The sequence below is a fragment of the Lycorma delicatula genome, chromosome 4 (assembly GCF_047948215.1).
Source record: "Lycorma delicatula isolate Av1 chromosome 4, ASM4794821v1, whole genome shotgun sequence".
In the NCBI taxonomy this organism is placed as follows: Eukaryota; Metazoa; Arthropoda; class Insecta; order Hemiptera; family Fulgoridae; genus Lycorma; species Lycorma delicatula.
This window is the reverse complement of record NC_134458.1, coordinates 108,771,466-108,790,628: the sequence shown is the minus strand read 5'-3', so window position 1 is coordinate 108,790,628 and position 19,163 is coordinate 108,771,466. Positions and strand designations below refer to the sequence as shown.

At 29.3% G+C, this 19,163-nt stretch overlaps 1 protein-coding gene across 1 annotated transcript in view; it reads left to right on the top strand.

Moving 5' to 3' along the window:
• Positions 1 to 17,603, top strand: part of Elys (AT hook containing transcription factor 1 homolog) — a 133,560-nt gene extending 115,957 nt beyond the window's left edge. The window contains exons 26-28 of the mRNA XM_075363892.1: positions 1,338 to 6,730; positions 10,498 to 10,613; positions 14,133 to 17,603. Coding sequence (XP_075220007.1) covers positions 1,338 to 6,730; positions 10,498 to 10,613; positions 14,133 to 14,277 — 5,654 coding nt within the window. The 3' untranslated portion in view covers positions 14,278 to 17,603. The remainder of the gene's footprint in view (positions 1 to 1,337; positions 6,731 to 10,497; positions 10,614 to 14,132) is intronic.
• The last annotated feature ends 1,560 nt before the right edge of the window (positions 17,604 to 19,163 follow it).

The window sequence follows — 19,163 nt, the reverse complement described above, 5'->3', positions numbered from 1 at the left end:
TACTTTATGTATTTCTAAAATCTGAGCAAATTTGTGCGTTGACAAAATTTAATTACAAAATAACTTTTAGACCCCAATTATACTTCTTTTGCAAATAAACAATGTTGGGCATTTTAAAAATCATTTCAACCCATTCGTCAAAAAGTGATGAATTGGGTTAGATGGACTACATATTAGTGCATCAAATTTTTAATGCAGTCAGTTATTTTTTTTTATACCTGTATAATTTTACTTTACTGAATTTTTTTTAATGGTAATATGCCAAAGTCCTACTGGTAAGTTATATGCCACTTTGTATAGGAAAGAAGATCAGAAATATTCTGTACTCAATTTAGAATCCCTTTCCAGTTTTGCACAGAAAAAGGACATGTAAATAGAACTTTAATATTTTTAACAACTATTATAAATAGTCTATATATTTCATGATCTCTTAATTGTTAGGTTACATTTGGATTTGTGCTCTGATTCATTTTTTTACCCATCAACAGTTTAAGGCTTAAACAAGTATTTGTAAGCTTATATAAGCTTCCTTTGTGTTACTTAATGTTTGCTTTAAGAAAACAAAGGCAATATTTATAAAAATTAACTTAAACTGAGGTTTTGCCATGAAATCTTTAAAAACTTTCTTGCTAAGTAGAAGCAGCCTGTAAAGGAGAGCATGAATATTTTGCTACACATTAGTCTTTTTCTCCGTGTTATACTGACTTTCAAACTACCTGAAATACAGGGTACACTTGAAAGGTTTTTTTCTCTAAAAGAGTTTTATTTTTATTTATTAGTAATGCTGGTGTACAGCAGTATATTTGCCCTGTGAAAATTACAGTAGAAAAGTATTAAATACATCATTTACCGATGTTAACATGTAGCTTGCTTGTAATTGATAAATACATGTATGCAATTTTCAGAGGGTAGTTTGATTGTATGTCAAATTGAATACAGCTGTTTAGTTAAAATTAACCAGCAGTTATTTTTATGTAATCTTTAATGCTTGATAACTCTTATACTAAGATTTAAAAAGATTTTTAAAAGTGTTAATTGATCACTAGTGATGTGTAAATATTATAAAAATATTGTACTGTAATTATAAATAAACAAAAAATAATACATCGATTAGATATTAGTAGATAAATTATAGGATTTAGATTTAAATTATAGGAATTAGTAGATAAATTATAGGGTCTTAATATTTACCATTTATTTTGATAATTAGTAAAATAATGGCTACACTGAATTATTTAAAAAAAATTAAATACCTTAAATATGTACCATTCATGCAATGTATTAATTACTTCCTAGATTACCCTTTAATGGCATTTTAATATAAATTATCATTTCAGATCTTGACAAAAAAACTGATTTATCCAACAAAAATTGGGAACATGAATATGAAAAGGAATACATTGAAGAATATGAGCCCGAAATGATTAGAGTGGTCGAAGATGAAGAAAATGCAGCTGTAGATGAAAGTGATGAAGATTTATATGCTGGGCTAGATGGTGATGAGGAAAAAGAAGCTGATCAAAAAGAGGAAGAAGATTATTTTGATGATGATGATGATGATGTTGAAGATGATTATAAAAATGGAAAGGATGTTTCTGGAAGCAGTGAAGTAATCTGTATTGATTCATCTGATTCTGAAGAACCTGATAGTACAGTTTCTAATATTAAAGATAAAAATAGAAGTAAACATTATTCAGAGGAATTAGATTATGATTATGATGATGATGATGATGATGATGATGAAGAAGAAGAAGAAGTGTATGATGATGATGATGATGATGATAATAATGATAATGAAGAAGATGAAGAAGGTTATGTAGAAGTTGAAGAGTCTGGTGAAGAAGAAGTACCACATGGTAAGAAAATAATTGAAGAGGAACAAGAACAATATGAAGAAGAAGAAATTGGTGAAAGAGAAGATGAAGATGATGAAAATAATGAAGAGCATTCTTTTGTTGAAGAGGATCTAGAAGAAAACAAGGAAATAGTCGACAGAGATGTATCATTGCCTGAGCTAAAGACCATAAATGGAAAATATATAGAAGACCAATATGAAAACAATCGAGATAAGACTACCATTAAAGAAAATAAAGAAGTTATAAGCAATGAAGAAAAAATCAGTGAATCTGAGAAAAAGTTGGGAAATAAAGGAGTACTTAGTGTAAATCAAGAAACAGTTTATAAAGAAACTGAATTAGAAAGCGTGGAAGCCAGAAATGATCTTAACGAAGATGCCATAAAAATGGAAGAAAATGAAGAGAAACAAGTATCAAATGTACAAGATGTAGAAACTCCAGTTAAAATGACAAGCAGTAACAGTAAAACTGAGATTCTTGATGTGCAAGAAGTCTTTGGATTGGAAGATGATAAGGTAGATACTCATATTGATAATAGTGATGTAATTAATAAAAGTGAAGATCAGGATATGATTAAGTTACACATTTCATCTACAGTAATCTGTGATGATATATGTGAAAATGATAAAAGTGGTACCCAGTTACCTGTTATTAATGAAGAACCAGCTGAATTTGAAAATAATGAAATATTGCTAGACATTACAACAAAAAATGAAGAAATCCCTTTATCTTCTAATGAAACAGAAACTAAAGATGCTAAAGAATCAAAATTAGATATAATACCTGAAGAATATAATGTTGGTGATTGTTATGAAAAACTTAAATTTTCACCAGAATTAACAAGTATTACAAACAGAACAAGACGAAGATCAAAATCAGCTGATGTGCTAATTCCTGATATCATTTCAAAAATACGTAAATCATCCTCATTTTCTGGTAATCAGCTTAGTAACAATGATGTTATTGATTTATATAGTTGTGAAGAAAATAAATCTAAAATTGATAAAGACGTTCATGATGATGCCAGAAATGATCATGAGAGAACATTGAAGTCATTAAAGAATGAAGAGCCATCAAAAATAACATCTGTTAAAAGCAATGATAGTCATAGGTTATCTAGAAGATCTAGTTCTGTAAGTCAGTTAAGTGAAATTTCCAGTAGATGTAGCACAGGTAATGGTACCAGTTTTAAAAGATTCAGTTCGACATCAAGCATTTTGTTAGATGTTAAAAAATCACAAAATATGATGTATTCACTTTCATCAGAATTAGATACAAGCTTAGGTACATTTATTAAAAAATTAAAAATGAAAAAAAAGAGTTGTAAAACATCAAATTTGTTAACAAAACCATCTACATCAAAACATTATCAACCTTCATTATTTAGAAAAACTGCAAATAAACAAGTAGAGTTGATCGTAGATTCTTCAAGTGAAGATGATAACAAAGAGAAATTACCTAAAACAGATAATGTTAAAATTCATAAAAAAATTAAACTGAAATTAGAGGACACAAATAACAAGCCTTCTACGTCAAAAGATGGTGATGATTCAATTCAAAAAATCAATGAAGATCATTCTATTTATAACGAGAATGATTCTCATAGAAAACAAGAATTAATCCAGGATCAAAATATTGGTTATAAAACTGTAAATTTGAACAATGGATCTATTGAAAAGAACCATATAAACATACAAGAGAATTTTGAAGTAAAAAGTAAAATTGAAAATAAAGATGAAACTTATATCGCTGAAGAAAATAAAGATGATGTCATATATACTGAAATACAAGAAACTGATGTTAATACAGAAGTTGTAGATAGTTCTATTAAAAATAATACTAAAGAAATGGAAGTAGAAGATTCTGTTGATAACAAATTAGTTGTAGTTAATATAGAAGTTGTAGATAGTTCTATTAAAAATAATACTAAAGAAATGGAAGTCAATGATTCTGTTGATAATAAATTGGAAGTTGAAAATGGTGAAGAAAAAAATATGGATAAGGACGTAACATTTGAACATGAAAATGAAGATAAAACTTTATCAAATCAAACTACCACGGATATGTCATTGAGAACCACAGTAAAAGAAATTGAAGAAAAAACAATAATAAAACAAAATGATACTTTTAAAATTGCATCACCTGCTTCTAGACAGGTGGATGAAGTTAAAGATAATACTGTCGAAGAGAAACTAACTAATATTGAAGATTTAGTTATTCCAATTGATCCTATTATAGAAAATAAAGAAGATATTCCTTTAATTTCCAGGAATAAAACTCCTGATACTTTTAATTATGATAAACACAAAACAAGAGCTAGTTCAGTTGTTAGTGATATAACTCCTTTTACAAGTACTGATCATTCACGTAAAAATTTTCTTGAAAGACAAGGAAAACTTAGTCGTAGAAAATCTGTTTCATTTTATAGCATAAATGAAAGTAAATCAACACAATCTAAACGATATTCTTCTAGGAAATCACGACAGTCAATTTTCTGTAATCTCATCAAAGGAGGTATGGATTCATATCAAAGGTCTTCATTAGCATTTGATACTCATTCAACAAGAGCTTCATCAGTTTCAAGTATTGATGATAATGCTAGTACATTATCTTTAACAGCTAATTCTTCTAAAAGAAGTAATAGACGATTTAGCCGCTTTATGGATCGTTCATCATTAAAACGATCTGTTAAAGATAATCTTGTTGCTCCTCTTGAGATTGTTTCAAGTGATGATGAAGATAAAACTGAATCTGTTTCATATGCTGAAACAAATGTAAAAGGAAATTTATTTTTAACTAACCTTACTGCTCTTAATAAAAGAGATATTGCTAAAGGAAATTGTGAAGAAAAACCAAGCACAAGTTTATTTGTTCCTACAGCTTCATTAGAAATAGAAAAGAAAGTTGATGTAATAAGGGATACAACATCTGTTACCAATTCAAATGTTTCAGAAACTGAAATGAAAAGTAGAAAATCATCTGTTAAAAGGCATGGATTAAGACCTAGAAAGACATCAGAGATTATTGAAGAACTAGAAGAGACACCAAAGAAAGCGATTTCTGAATCAACCAATAAATCAGTTGCCACGGAAGAGAAAAGCGAAAAATCGACACACTCATTATCATCAGATGTTGAACATTCAGATCCTGATATAAGTCTGAAATTGGTACCTGAGAATGACTTGGATGACAAAGAATCTCATGATAAAAGTTCAAAAATAAAAAGCAAAGTCCTTTTAAAATCGATTAACAAAGAAAGTAAGAGTAGTAAAACATCACATACCAATGAAAAAGATGAATCTCATGCTGAAGCTGAACAGAGTAAACCTAGAGTAACAGAAAGTTCAGATTCTACCAAAAAACAGAGTAAAAGTAGAAACTCAGCAGTTGTGAATGAAATAGAAAAAGATGTATCTGATGCTGAACATAGCAAACCAAGGGATTCAGAAACCTTAAGACTTGCTAAAATAGTAGATGAAGGTAAAAAATCATCAGTTATAGATGAAAAAGTTAAAGATGAATCTGATACTGAACAGAGCAAACCAAGAAATTTAGAAAGATCAAGATCCACCAAAAAACTGAGTAAAGATAAAAAATCATTAAGTGTTTATGAAAAAGATTTGGATGAATCTGATACTGAACAGAGCAAACCAACTGGTTTAGAGATATCAAATTTCACCAAAAAACTTTGTAAAGGAAAAAAATCATCAATTGTGGATATAAAAGGTAAGGGTGAATCTAATACTGAACAGAGCAAACCAACAGATTTAGAAAGTTCAAAATCTATTAAAAAAATTGGTAAAAGTAGAAAGTCATTGGTTGTGAATGAAAAAGAAAAAGATGAATCAAAATCTGAACAGAGCAAATCCAAGAATCCAGAAAGTTTAAAATCTACTAAAAAACAGGGGGAAGGTAAGAAATCATCAAATATAGAAGAAAAGGGAGTTGATGTAATCCAGAAAAAATATAAGGATCGAGAAAATGATGCACCTACCACTTCAGTTTCAGAAATAGAAACTGAACAAAAGCTTGTCAAAAGTAAAAAGTTTGTTAAAACTAAATCATCAAGTAAAAGCAATCAAATGAAAAATAATGAATCATTGGATTTGGACACAATTGTTGAAGTAGAACCTGAAAAATTATCAGAAGTAAAAAAATCAAATAAAAAGAAAAGAACTTCAAAAGATACATCAAAATCTTCATTGCTTATTGTTGATTCTGAAAGTGATAGTGAAAGTGAAATAGATTCTTCACTTCCTAGAGCAACTTCTGTACCGGCTTGGAAAAAAGCTTTACGTAGTTCCAAGTTATTGGATATACCACCATTACGGCAATCAAAATTAAAAGATATGTTTAATTCATTAGAAATTATACAGTCAGATGAAGGTGAAGAGGATGATGAAATTGAAACACCAAAGAAGAAAACTAAACAAAGTCCAAATGATAATGAAATTGAAAAGAGTAGCAAAGGAAAACAATCAAGAAAAGGTAGCAAAAAAGAAACAGAAATCAAAGAAGGTGGCACAGATTCACCTCTTAAAAGAAAAAAGACACGTTCTGTAACTAATGAAAAGAAAAGAAAAAAACTGTCAGAAATTGATAATGATGTTGAAAATACTGACTATGATAAATTAAGTATACACAGTGAACCTGTACATCTAAGATCATCAAAAGGAAGTAAAAGGTTGAAAGAGGAAAAAAAAAGTATAGAGGATAGTGAAGATAAAGATAAAAGTACTCCAAAAAGAAATTTACGAAGCAGCAGTATTGTTACTGACAGTTCTGTTGAAAGTAAGAAAAGTACAAGGACAGTTGCTAGTGAAATTTTGCCAAAAAGGCGTTCTTTATTTTCTACATCAAAGAAGAGACTAGATGTAAGTAAATTCATTTTTTTTTATATTCGAAAAATATTGTAATCCACTTTATTATGTTAATCCATTTAATGTATTTAGTTCATTACTTTATCAGTAAAATGTAATAAGTTATAAAGAGCCAAGGTTTTTTTTATCAGTAAGCATGTCTTGATCTCTCAAGAATTTGTGATAGGAAGATGGTTACTCCCTGAAGGTAAACCTTGAGTTTCCTTGTATGAAACAAAGAAATTAATTAATGATAGTATTGTAAAACTGGTAAACAGTATTGGCCTTTTTACTCTTCTTGAAATTTTTTTCCTGCTTCTCCTCTCCTCCCAAAAGCTAATTAAATATTGTTAAAACTTCATGTGTGTAATGATATTTTTTTTATCTCCAATTTATTCCTTCAAAACAATAAATAGATGTGTTGAATGTCTATGATTAACTTGAAGGACAGAAAGCCCAACAGTGAATGTGCTTTTATATAACAACTGCCAATGGATGATAATGAAATAAATTTTTTGTTGCACATGTATAAATGCCATGACTGACTGTGGACTCAAACCCAGAACCTCTGGATGGAAGGCACAGATGCTAGCTATCACACCAAAGATATTTGCATGTCTAATGCAATATTATTTTTTTATTATATAAATAAAAAACCTGTAACTAAACATTTCATTTCTTTTAATGGAATTTTAGCAAGCAACAGAGTCATTTCAGTTCAGTATGAAGTTGCATTCAATATCACCTCCAATGGAAATTTGGCAATTAGTTTAGTTTAGTTGGATACTTCTCCATGGCAGACCAATTCTAGGGATAGGCAAGGTGTCATTCTTTTAGTGACCATAAAACCAAGCAGCCATTTAATTTCTGGAGGGAAAGTGATTTTTCTTGCTAGTATATACTTAAGGTGATTATTCAACCATTATCGGTTTTATAATAATGAATTGCTCCTATCCTGAGTAAAACGTCCTGATTTCACAAGGAATTCATCAGGACACTGACAGGAATTTCTATCTAAGTCGTATTGTTTGTCTTTATAATTTCATTGTGGATAATTGTCTTTTTCTCATCACCCATCTCTTTTCCTTTACATTGATAACTTAGTTTCATGGGGAATCAAGATTCTTTTGTTTTATCCAAAACTTCTAACATGTAATCAGATAAATCGCACCTTGACAATTTGCTGCTATATTTCTCTTTCTTCAGAAAAAGAAATTTAGTTTTTGTTTGCTTGAAGAATTGTATTTATATTTTTTCATAGACAGTTCTTAAAATTGTCTAGTTTTTGGTTTCTAATATATAACTTTTTCTGATCTTTCTACTCTTTTAATAAATTTATAAATAATTATCATTATTTAAAATAATGTGTAGCTCCTTTTTGGTTTTTATATCCTTGGGCAAGTAATCTTTATATAAATATGCAACTCCATTTTGTTTCTTTTTTGTTCATCATTCCCTACAGCAAAATGTATAAATTTTCCCTTCTCTTGTAATAACTGTAAACATTTTTTTTTATATATAACTACTGTTGGTATTCTTGAAAACCATTTTCTTAGAATTATCACACCCAGTACTATATCACTATTATTCTGTGTTTTACATCTGATTTATACATGCAGTTATTCTATTTCATTGTCGTCCTGCAGAATTTAATAGAATAGTTTATAAGCACGTGGTACTGGATTTTTCCCATTGTCCATTAAAAAAATAATTTTATGTCTAATCTTTGCATCATAATAGTTTTATTATTGTTAAGTGTTTATTTCTTTATTTGTTTTTAGAGGCTAATAAAATAATCACCCTCTAACACTACCAAATATATGATGTTGTAAATTAAAAATACAGTGTTAATATTATGTAATGTGGTAAAAAACATGTACATTTGTTCTACTTGGAAATTCTTCAAACCTAATTACATTTTCCCCACATTTTACTTTTAGAAACTTGTGTACTATAACTAGAGCAGTGCAAAAAGTAATGAGACAACAACATTAGTTCGTAAAAAAAACTTAGGCACAATTTATATTTACGTTACTTTTCAAAATAGTCTCTCTTAAGTCCAACACTACTTGCAGTGTTTGTTGTTTTACAAACACAAAATCCAGGCCGTCTTTCAAAAGCACTTTGCATTTTGCCTCCGCGGCTTTTACAACCTCTAGATTCATCTCAAAGTTTTGCTCTGTATCATGATGGAACAGTTATTTCTTCAATTTCTTTTCCAGGGTGTTTTTTTTTTCTGAAATGCGCCACCATTACCAGAAAGCATTTACAGTCTTCTCTGTAGATACCTATTGTTGGTAAATGAATCCTTCATGATAAAACGTCGTCATTATGGTTTTACCAGTGCTGCATGCGGCTTTTGCTTTTTTCAGTGGTGGTAAAGAAGTTGACTTCCATTGGGAGGTTTGTTGTTTCAGTTCAGGATATAATGGAACATCCAGACTCATCAACAGTAACCATATTATATAAAAGCCTTGTTCCTGCAGGACTACCACTTAGCGCAATTTAAATTTACGTGTGAAAATCAGTTTTATAATTTTTTGGACTGTTCTCATATTATTTGTAATCTTCTGTCAATAAAATCTTGTAATGGTTTATACAATTCACATACCCACATGGCTACACACATTATATTTTTTCTGTTTATTGCATTTTCCAAATTATCTAGAATCTTATTCATCATGTAAGTCCTAATCATATCAGTTTCTGAAAATTTTTTCCATTCTACTGAGATACCAGTAAATAATTTATGCAATCATTAAAATTGTAAGTCATGAAAATTCACAAAATTATTTTTTGTGGTCCTTTATATAAATTTTACTTGCTTTTCTAGACTAGAAACAAGTTTGGTTCACAAGAGTTACAATCAGCAATGATTATAACAGTTGTAGAGTTAACAAATTTGTTTACACTATTGAAAGCATACATTTTATCACATGAATGAAATTTATGTAAATGAAAATATATTAATTGAATCAGAATATTATCTTCATGACTGGATTTAAGCTTTTGATTAGTTTCAAAATGTAACACAGTAAGCAACAAAGTTCAACTGTAATTGAAAAAGTTTTTTTTTTACTTTTCAAGATAACTGAAATGTTGTGCCAGCTTATATTTACTTAAATGGAACATATGATTTTATTATTAATTGAATGATAACAAAAAATTCAGTTTATATAATAAATGAAAATATGTGTAAATATTACCCGATTTGTAATTATACCTTTATTTGATGTATTTGAGAATAGTAATGGAGAAGAGGAGACAGTGATAAGAAAAGAGGTGGATAGTGAAAAAGGACAATTTCCAATCAGGAAATCACAATTGATATATTCTCTACCCTCACTGAGAAGCAGTTTACATAATGCATTATTTAGCAGTAGAAAAGCTTTCCTTTTTTCTTTACACTATCTGCCCCAGTATCAGTTAAGCTCTAACAACTAAATCACTACAGGTACAACAGATATCAGTTAGTCTATATTTCTCCAAAAATACAGCCAGCATAAGCATTAAACAGGTTGAAGTTGTCACATGAAAAGCTCCAATTCATTGGATTTAGGATGATATCGAACAGTACATTCAGCTCATTAAAAGTAGCACCAGGAAACAACATTTTCTTCATTTTTGTTGAAATCTCTGTCTGGAGAGCTTGCTCTTGAGCATAGCTATAACATTCTTACAAGTGTCTTGAGTTACATATTTGGTTAACTGTATTTGGGTTTTCATGTTTGAACTTTTTAATGTGAGGGTAGCATGTTTTTATAAAATGATTATTTTTTCAGCTTGATTCAAGCATTATTGATGAATATACAACTCAAAGACGTTTAACTCGAAATCAGAAGTCACTTTTAGAGAGAAGTTTAGAGTTGTCAGCTATATCAAAACGATTGCATCCAAAGTAAGTTTTCCATTTTTTTAAATATTTATAACTTCATTAAGCTTAACAATTTATCTATTCTAACCTCTTGTTAGAATAGATTAGTTGTTCAGTTTTAGCATTCTAATTTAAAGATTACTAGTTTGAACAGCTAAGACCTAATAAATCAGTATCTTTTAATATTGAAACTATATGGTGCCTTTAACTATAGAATATGAGTTTATAAAAAGTTATTTGTACAGCCTAAGCTTTTTTTATTTATTTAGACACAATTTCCTAATATTTCATGAGCATAAGCATTTTAGTCAAGTATTCTTTTTTTAATTTTATTTAGAAGATGTTTTAAAATTATTTTATGCTCTAAAAACCAATCAGAAACATACACTTCAACTTGTATTCTTGTACTCAACCTTCTGTAGAAGTTACTATAAATTAAAAGTACAAAAATACTAATTTGAGGAATTTATACATTTCATTTAATAAGTTAAATAAATGCTGTATAGATTGTTATATAACTTCATTATGTATTGACGAATCACTCTTATTCACAGATACATTTTCAGTATCCAAAAATGTATAACTAAGAAGTGTTATTGTTTGACAATCACTATTAATATCTGACCCTTTGCTAGTCAAAAATTAAAAAATCACATGTTCATTCAAGAAAATTCAACAAATCTGATGCAAACTGCTTTGTTATCATTTACTTATTCACAACAGCATACACAATTGAAATATATACCATAAATAATAAAAATACAAATCCAGTTATATTTATATTTGTAAAGTTAGATTGTGGTTAAAAATATATCTTATGTATGATCACATCATTCAGTTAAAAATAAAGCAAATTGTACCAGAACAGTATTTGGCTGATTACAAAAACTGGAAATCATGTGTGTAACATAGTCTCAAATATAATCGACGTGCTATTAACTCCTTACAGACTGTGTGCGTTGTTTTTTTTTTATAAATAATGTATTTTATATACATTAATCTTTGTATGTGTAAACTTTTATGAGATAATAAAACGAGAGAATTTAAAAGTATTTTAACTGTTAATCAAATTGTATTGCCCTTAGAATCTGTTATCTCTGTATTAAAGAATTAATAGATATCAAATATATTTTTAATTTAATACTCAGCTTGTATTTTCTGATTAGGTCATGAATTACGAGGGTTATTTTTTTCAAGGTCCGATCAGTCACGAAATTAAAACCACAGTGAAAATAAAAGTTTTTATTTGTAACGAGTACTTGCATAGTTATGCTATTTCTCTACATAGTCGCCACTCTGATTTAGACATTTGTCGTAGCGTGGTACCAACTTTCCAATAACCTCTTCATAGAATGGAGCCTGTGTTTTCAGCCATGTTTCTACGCTGTTCTGCAGCACGATGTTTGTGCCAAAATGTTGTCCTCCTAGCCAACATTTCATGTGAGCAAAGAGGTGAAAATCGGATGGAGCCAAGTCCAGGCTGTATGGTGGGTGATCAAACACTTCCCAACTAAAACGCTGCAGGAGCTTCTTTGTTACAGCTGCAGTGTGCAGCCGAGCATTGTCATGGAGAAAGACAATGCCTAATGACAACTTTCCTCTCCACTTATTCTGAATTGTCCTTCGTAGACGTTGAAGAGTCACGCAGTATGAGGCTGCAGTGATGGTCGTGCCACGTTCCATGAATTCCACCAAGAGAACTCCATTCCGGTTTCAGAACACAGTACATACACTTTCTGTTGGAGAAGGTTTGCTTGAACTTCTTCGGTTTACTGGGCGAATGAGAATGCATCTACTGTTGGATTGTTCTTTAGTTTCTTCAGTTTCGAAATGGATCCATGTCTCATCCTCTGTGACAATTTTGTTCAAAAAATCTTCTCCTTCATTGTGGTAGCGCTGTAGAAACGTTAAGGAGGCGTCCATTCTCATTGTTTTGTGATGGTCAGACAGCATCTTGGGAACCCATCTCGCAGAGTTTATGATACTAAAGTCTCTCACTCACAATGGTGTAGAGAGCTGACCTTGAAATTTCAGGAAACGAATCGCTCAATACAGAAATTGTGTGTGAACCAACGATTTTCTCAAATTGCCTCATCCACTCGCTTAACGAGATCATCGATTGACACTCGCTTCCTTCCCTGAGTGCGTGCATCATGAACATCTGTACGTCCTGCTTTAAAGTTGCTGCACCATTGTCATTGAAGTTTCACCGTACACATTACTTTACTACCGCACGCACTTCACACGGAGATGCTATTGTTGTAGACATGTTTACGTGCTAGCTGCGTGTTCAGAACTAAACAAAGTGATGCGGCGTGATTGGAGGCTATACTAGAGACGCTGCGCAACACACATGCGCTAAGATTCATCCGATTTTTGCACGGGTTTTTATTTCACGACCGATCAGACCTTGAAAAAAATAACCCTCATATTATTCATGTATTATATTAGCATTGTCAGTCTACAGTTTATGGTATGCTTATCTGCTATTTCATTGTCTCATTCAGCTTGTTTTATCTTCTACTGAAGATAAGCTATATTTCTTAAAATAAAAATCATGTGTGCATGTGAGAGAGAGGGAATAAACTGATTTTGTTCAATATGTTATTAAGAATATGAGGCTGCGCTTTTTATTTAATAACATTCAAATTAGTGAACTCAAAGCATAAAAATTTTAACATCAAATAAGATTAATAATAATCTTAATGATACATTCTTATCTTATACTGAAAATTGTTTTCAAAGATATGTTCATAAATTGCTTCTTAATAAAAAAAGATCGTACAATATATTAGTCAAGAAAATAAAGGTTTAAAATTAAAAAGATCATATTTCTTTGTCAAATGCAACATTGTATATAATTAACAGTTACATGTCTATTCATGTAATTCTAAAACTTTAGTATTTTTCTTTATGAAAGAACTGATGATGGAAATTTCTCTGAAAGCATGTTCTTCAGCATAAAATAAGAACTGTCATCGAAATATGAATAATTTTCCCAAACGTTTACTGCATAGAGGTGAATTTATTAATTTGGGTAACATAAATTACATAAAATATTTACTAATAGAAAGATTTTTCACAATTAACTTTCTTTGTTATATTTAGTATTGCCATCTAGATAAGCTATTTGAAATTATCTTTTAAACAGAACTATGTTTAATCTTTCAATATGAAAGAGTTATGGTAGATTGTCTTTTATATGACTTGTATAGTAAAAAGTATTAATTATTTTTTATGTACTTGTATCCAGGCTTTTATGCACATATTTGTATCTCAAAGATTATTTTTACCCGACTATGCCTGGAGGATGATTTTGTATTGGGTAGTTTTTTTTTATTTGTGCTCCTGCAACACTTTTATTAAATTTTTATCAGACAGTATGACATGATTAATTTTTCCCATTATAGTAATAGTGAGGATGTATAATAAAAGTGCTTCAAAAGAGCATATATGTATACAGTATAAGTTTTTAAAAAAAATTAATTTACTTGTATTTTTATATTAATATATTTTGATTAATTATGATGTGTTTTTACGTAGAGAATCAACTGATAATAATTCAGAAGATGAAGATATTGATGAAAATACAGCAGATACGAGTATATCAAGTATAGCCTCTAATGCAACTGTAAGATCATCACCAAGATTAAAACATAAGTCCAGACGTAGTCAAATACAGAAATAATATGTTTTAGTTTAATATATTTTGTATTAAATCAGTCCTATTATTGCAACATTATCTCATAATGTACAAGTAATCTAATTAAAAACTGCATGTATTTTAACTAAATGATATTTTTATTAATTATTACTAAATCGATTTGTAAATATTTTAAAATAAATTTTTAATTGTAATGTAAGACCATTTAACATAGTCAAATAACAGGATTACTATGGAAGGACAAGTTGTAGTATATCTCATGGATGATTAATATCTGGAAGGACAAGTTGTAGTATATCTCATGGATGATTAATATCTGTCATGTTTGGCATAGAAAAATTTGCCTTTGAAGAGTTATTTCTTATATACCACGTGATGGTAAAAGATTAAGTTTTATATTGCATTACAAAGTTTTCTCTGTTATTCTTATTAGTTGCAATTTGAAGAAAACCTTTTATATGTAAATTACATCCTGTAAAAAGGAACAACCCCCCCTCCTCCTATGTAAATTACATATAAAAAGGAACTGTCTCACTTATTTTATTGGTAGTGTAATTTCACTATTCCATAACTTTTATCATTCTTATTTCATTTTATGCCATTAATCAGTAAATGCTTGTTAACAGCATCTTTACTATTAGTAGATAGATTATTTATTATTAGATAGCAATCTTTACAAATAATTTTAATTTAAATAGATTACCGCTGTTAATCAAGTCTAAGCATAACAAAGTTAGTAATAAAAAAAAAAAATGAAAATGTATTTTAACATTTACTTGGAATCCAAATTTATCACATCATAAAGTCCAGGGGGCTGTTTCCTGCCATAGATCTTTTAAACCAAGAAGTATAAAACATTTTGAAATCGCAAAATGCATTTATCTTGATCTCCCATATTTTGCTGGTTTATCCCTTATGTAAACAATGAAGCTGCACCATCCTCTAAAAGGTTCAAGTTTTTCATCTACTGTTGCAAATTTCCTTATGTTGTAAGAGCAAAGAAAGTTATTTTGTAAAGCAACTACAAATAATCAAACAGCAGCCAGTATGTCAGTCTTTTACCTTTCCTCCCCCCCCCCCTTATTTTGCAGTTAAATTGTATAGATTGAAATTGAAAGAGAAATCTCTTGTAATTTATACATGCTCTTAGTAGGAGATGAACATCACTGACACAACTATAATTTATTTCTAGTTTTTTTCATTGACATACTCAGGCTATTTCATCAATCGGTCAACAGAAATTATTTGTTAGAATGTTTCTTTTTCATTCTTTACTTGCAGATCCCTTCAATCTGGAGATATTTTAACAGTATTTATAGCTTTTTTTTTTAGAGTAAATATTATGCAGATTTGTTTCTGAATCCCTCCTGAAAAATTTTCCGCATCCAAATCATCGTATTCCATTTATGAATCACTTTTATGAGAGCGGACATTCTTCTTCTCCATTTGAAAAATTATCATTTTCAATTGGCTCATCCTTTTTATCATCCAATTCTTCTTCCATTGAAAGATTTTCCCATTCATCTTTTACACCTAAAAATTTTTTAATCTTCCTGTTCCTCAAAACTCTTGACCTAGATGGAAAAAATTATCACTGAACTCCATTTAAGAAAAACCGTATAACAAGCCTAGATTATACTACGATAATATTGAATAAATGCAACAATAATCCCAAGAAGAAATGGTAAGAAATAAAAATTACATGGTTTTTCTTTTAAAGTTATATGGGTTTTCTTAGATAGAGTTCAGTGATAATTTTTTTCCATCTGTGTCAGTAGATAGCAACAAGAAGAATGAAAAATGAATGGAAAAATCTTTTAGTGAGAGAATTGGATGAGCCGATTAAAAATTATGATGTGCTATATACTACACAAGTAGAGCAAATAGAACTTGTATCATGGTTACAATTTGGTTAGCAAACTGTTAAATGTACTTGCTTAATCCAAATTTCTGTAAAATGAGCCCTGACAAATGGTATGTAATATAAATCTGCTGCAGTGTCTGTGTAATCAAAATTTTGAATAATATAACAGCCCATCAAATTCAGTTTTGATTAATATCAAGACTAAACTGTACTAAGTATAAATACCCTTTACCTAGTAGTTTTTGAATAGCTGTTAAATATAAATTTCTTATTGAAATGCAGTAAAAGTTCACTAACCTGCAAAAATTAACACTGCTAAAATAAGACAATGAAGTGGAAAAAATTATTTTTAATAGACTACATAAGTTATCAAATACTGTTATATCACAACGAATGTACATACTGTCACATGAGTCATAAAAGATAGAATTCTCCTTTAGAAATACCTTATAAACTACTTGATGAAAAAATCATGTTTTACTATATTCAAATTTGTCTTTTTCTGCATAATTCTTTAAAAAGACATGTAGAAATGTTAATAAAAAGTAAAAATTATATAGTTTTTGTGGAAGTATAAATTTTAATAATCCACAACCATAAAAAGAAAAAAACCTATTCAGAGATAATACTAAACAAAAATATCAAAGTTTACTTAAAAATACAATTATTTTACCATTAAGTTATAAGGATTTCCAATGGTTACTTGCAGTGGTGCCTGTTTTTAAAACAATTATTTCGGCTGTCAGTAAAAGTAAACTTTTTTTTACAGAACTGTGTGTTTTAACAACACTATTTTAGTTTAGAGATAATTTCAGTTAATAATGAGTATGAAGTAGGATTTTGAAGAGAAGAACAATTTTCATTGAATGAGTGGGAAACAGTACAGTTGCTTTCTGTGCCCACAATATGGACACTGTTTTCCTTTATAACTGTTTTATTGTGAACCACTTCTGCAAAGAAAAACTGAAATTTTCAGCAGTTTTAAGGGAAATTTTTCATCCCTCCACAGTTGGTTTTTCATCCTCTTTTTAACTGAAAATTTTCAGTATTACTATACTAAATTTTATAGATTATTTTTTGCAAGAGAATATGCACTTTTTTAATGACCACAAAATTTAAACCAACTACTGGAGAGATATTTAAAAAATACTTTAACAGCTGATGAAAATACACTGAAACATTAATTTCTTAATATCTATTAATAGGTTTCAGATGTCTTTTAAAAGGGTTTCTTAATGTCTTAGTCTTATGTGTTATGGAATAGAGAAATTACACTTCCAATAAAATAAGTTTAGTAATCGTGAATGATTACTTTTGAGTAATCTTTTTGTTTTGTTATTTGTATCATTAGTAATTTTTGCAATTTATTTATTATTAGGAATACTTGTTAAAAAGCATTATTATGTTTTAAAAACTGGATAATTTTGTATTTAAAAAATATGTGTAATGTTAGTTATTTGTAAAATATAAAAGAGAAAGAAAACTATTTCTGTATTATTTATTTATCACCAAAGTAGTATATGAAATGTTATTACCTCTGACAATATCTATTTTACTGTTGGTAGTAATCATTATCCTCTGACTTGACAGTTCATGTATGTATGCATTTGTGTGTTACTTTATAGCAATTTTTAAAATCAGTCATTTTTAATAGTGTAAATTTACAGCAATTCTAAAAGTGTATTTTTCTTAAAAGATCTTATTTTATATATTTTTTATTTAGAAGTGATTTGTAAATATTGTTATATATACTTTAATATTTTTTATTTATGTAAGAGGTTTGTTCAAAAAGTAACAAGAATTTTGAAATTTTTCAGGTTGTATTGGTCTGATTCTCGAGAGTTTTTCATTGTTGTATTGGTAAATATGTCTGAAAAGTATCTGTACATTTTTAGCCATACTGGATGTTTAGTCTGTCAGCTGTCAAAAGGATAACACATGTTTTGATACGATAAACAATTTTTTATTTGTATAATTAATGGATAGAGAATTTGTATTAAATTTTGCTATAACAATGGAATAAAGTGTAGCAGTGTTTTAAAAATGTTAAATATTGCTTTCGGTGAGTCTGCTATGGGTAAAACAAGGGTTTACAAGTAGTATAAGTGTTTTCAAGAAGGTCATGAAGACGAAGACAACAAGCGCCCCAGACGCCTCAGCATTTCAAGTGATAAAAATGTGAAAAAGTGAAAGAAATGATTGCTGAATCACAATCAGAGAAGCCGCTGATGATGTTGGGATGTCAATTGGTTCATGCCATGAAATTTTTTTGGATATTTTGGTATGAAACGTGTAACAGCAAAATTTGTTCCAAAGTTGTGGAATTTCAAACAAAACAGCGGCAAATGAAAGTTGCTCAGGAGTCGCTAAATGAAGTCAACAACGATGCAGAACTACTGAAACATGTCATAACAGGTGATGAAACATGGGTTTACGGATATGATGTCAAAACTAAGGCTCAATTGTCAAAAAAGCTTGACAAGTACGGTCGAATGTGAAGGTTATGCTCACCGTGTTGTTCAATTTTAACGGCATAATGCATCATGAGTTAAAGGGCTGTCATTTTACAAGCATAGATGAGATTAAAAACTAATAGCTGAAAGTGCTAACCACTATTCTAAAGATAGAGTTCCAGCCGAAATGTTTCAGGGATTGGAAAAAGCGCTGACGTAAGTGTATAATAAGTAACTGGGATTATTTTGAAGGAGATAACATTAATGTAGATGAAATAAAATTCTCATTACTTTTGTAACACACCTTGTACATAGAGAAAAATATATTTTTCCTTACTCAGTGTTGTCTCCTTGACAGGACTAGTTGTAAATAATAAATTACATGTTTTCATGGTTATTGATAAAAAAATGTTTTAAGGTTCCATAACTAAAAGCGTTTGATATTGATATTTAATGTTAAACCACCTAGACAAAGCAATATTACACAATAAAAACAGGTAATTGTTTTCTGTATAAATCACATATGAACAGTAATTCTAAAAGCAATGTTAATATCCATCATTTATCTGTCTTGCTACAGCGGCATTTCGTTC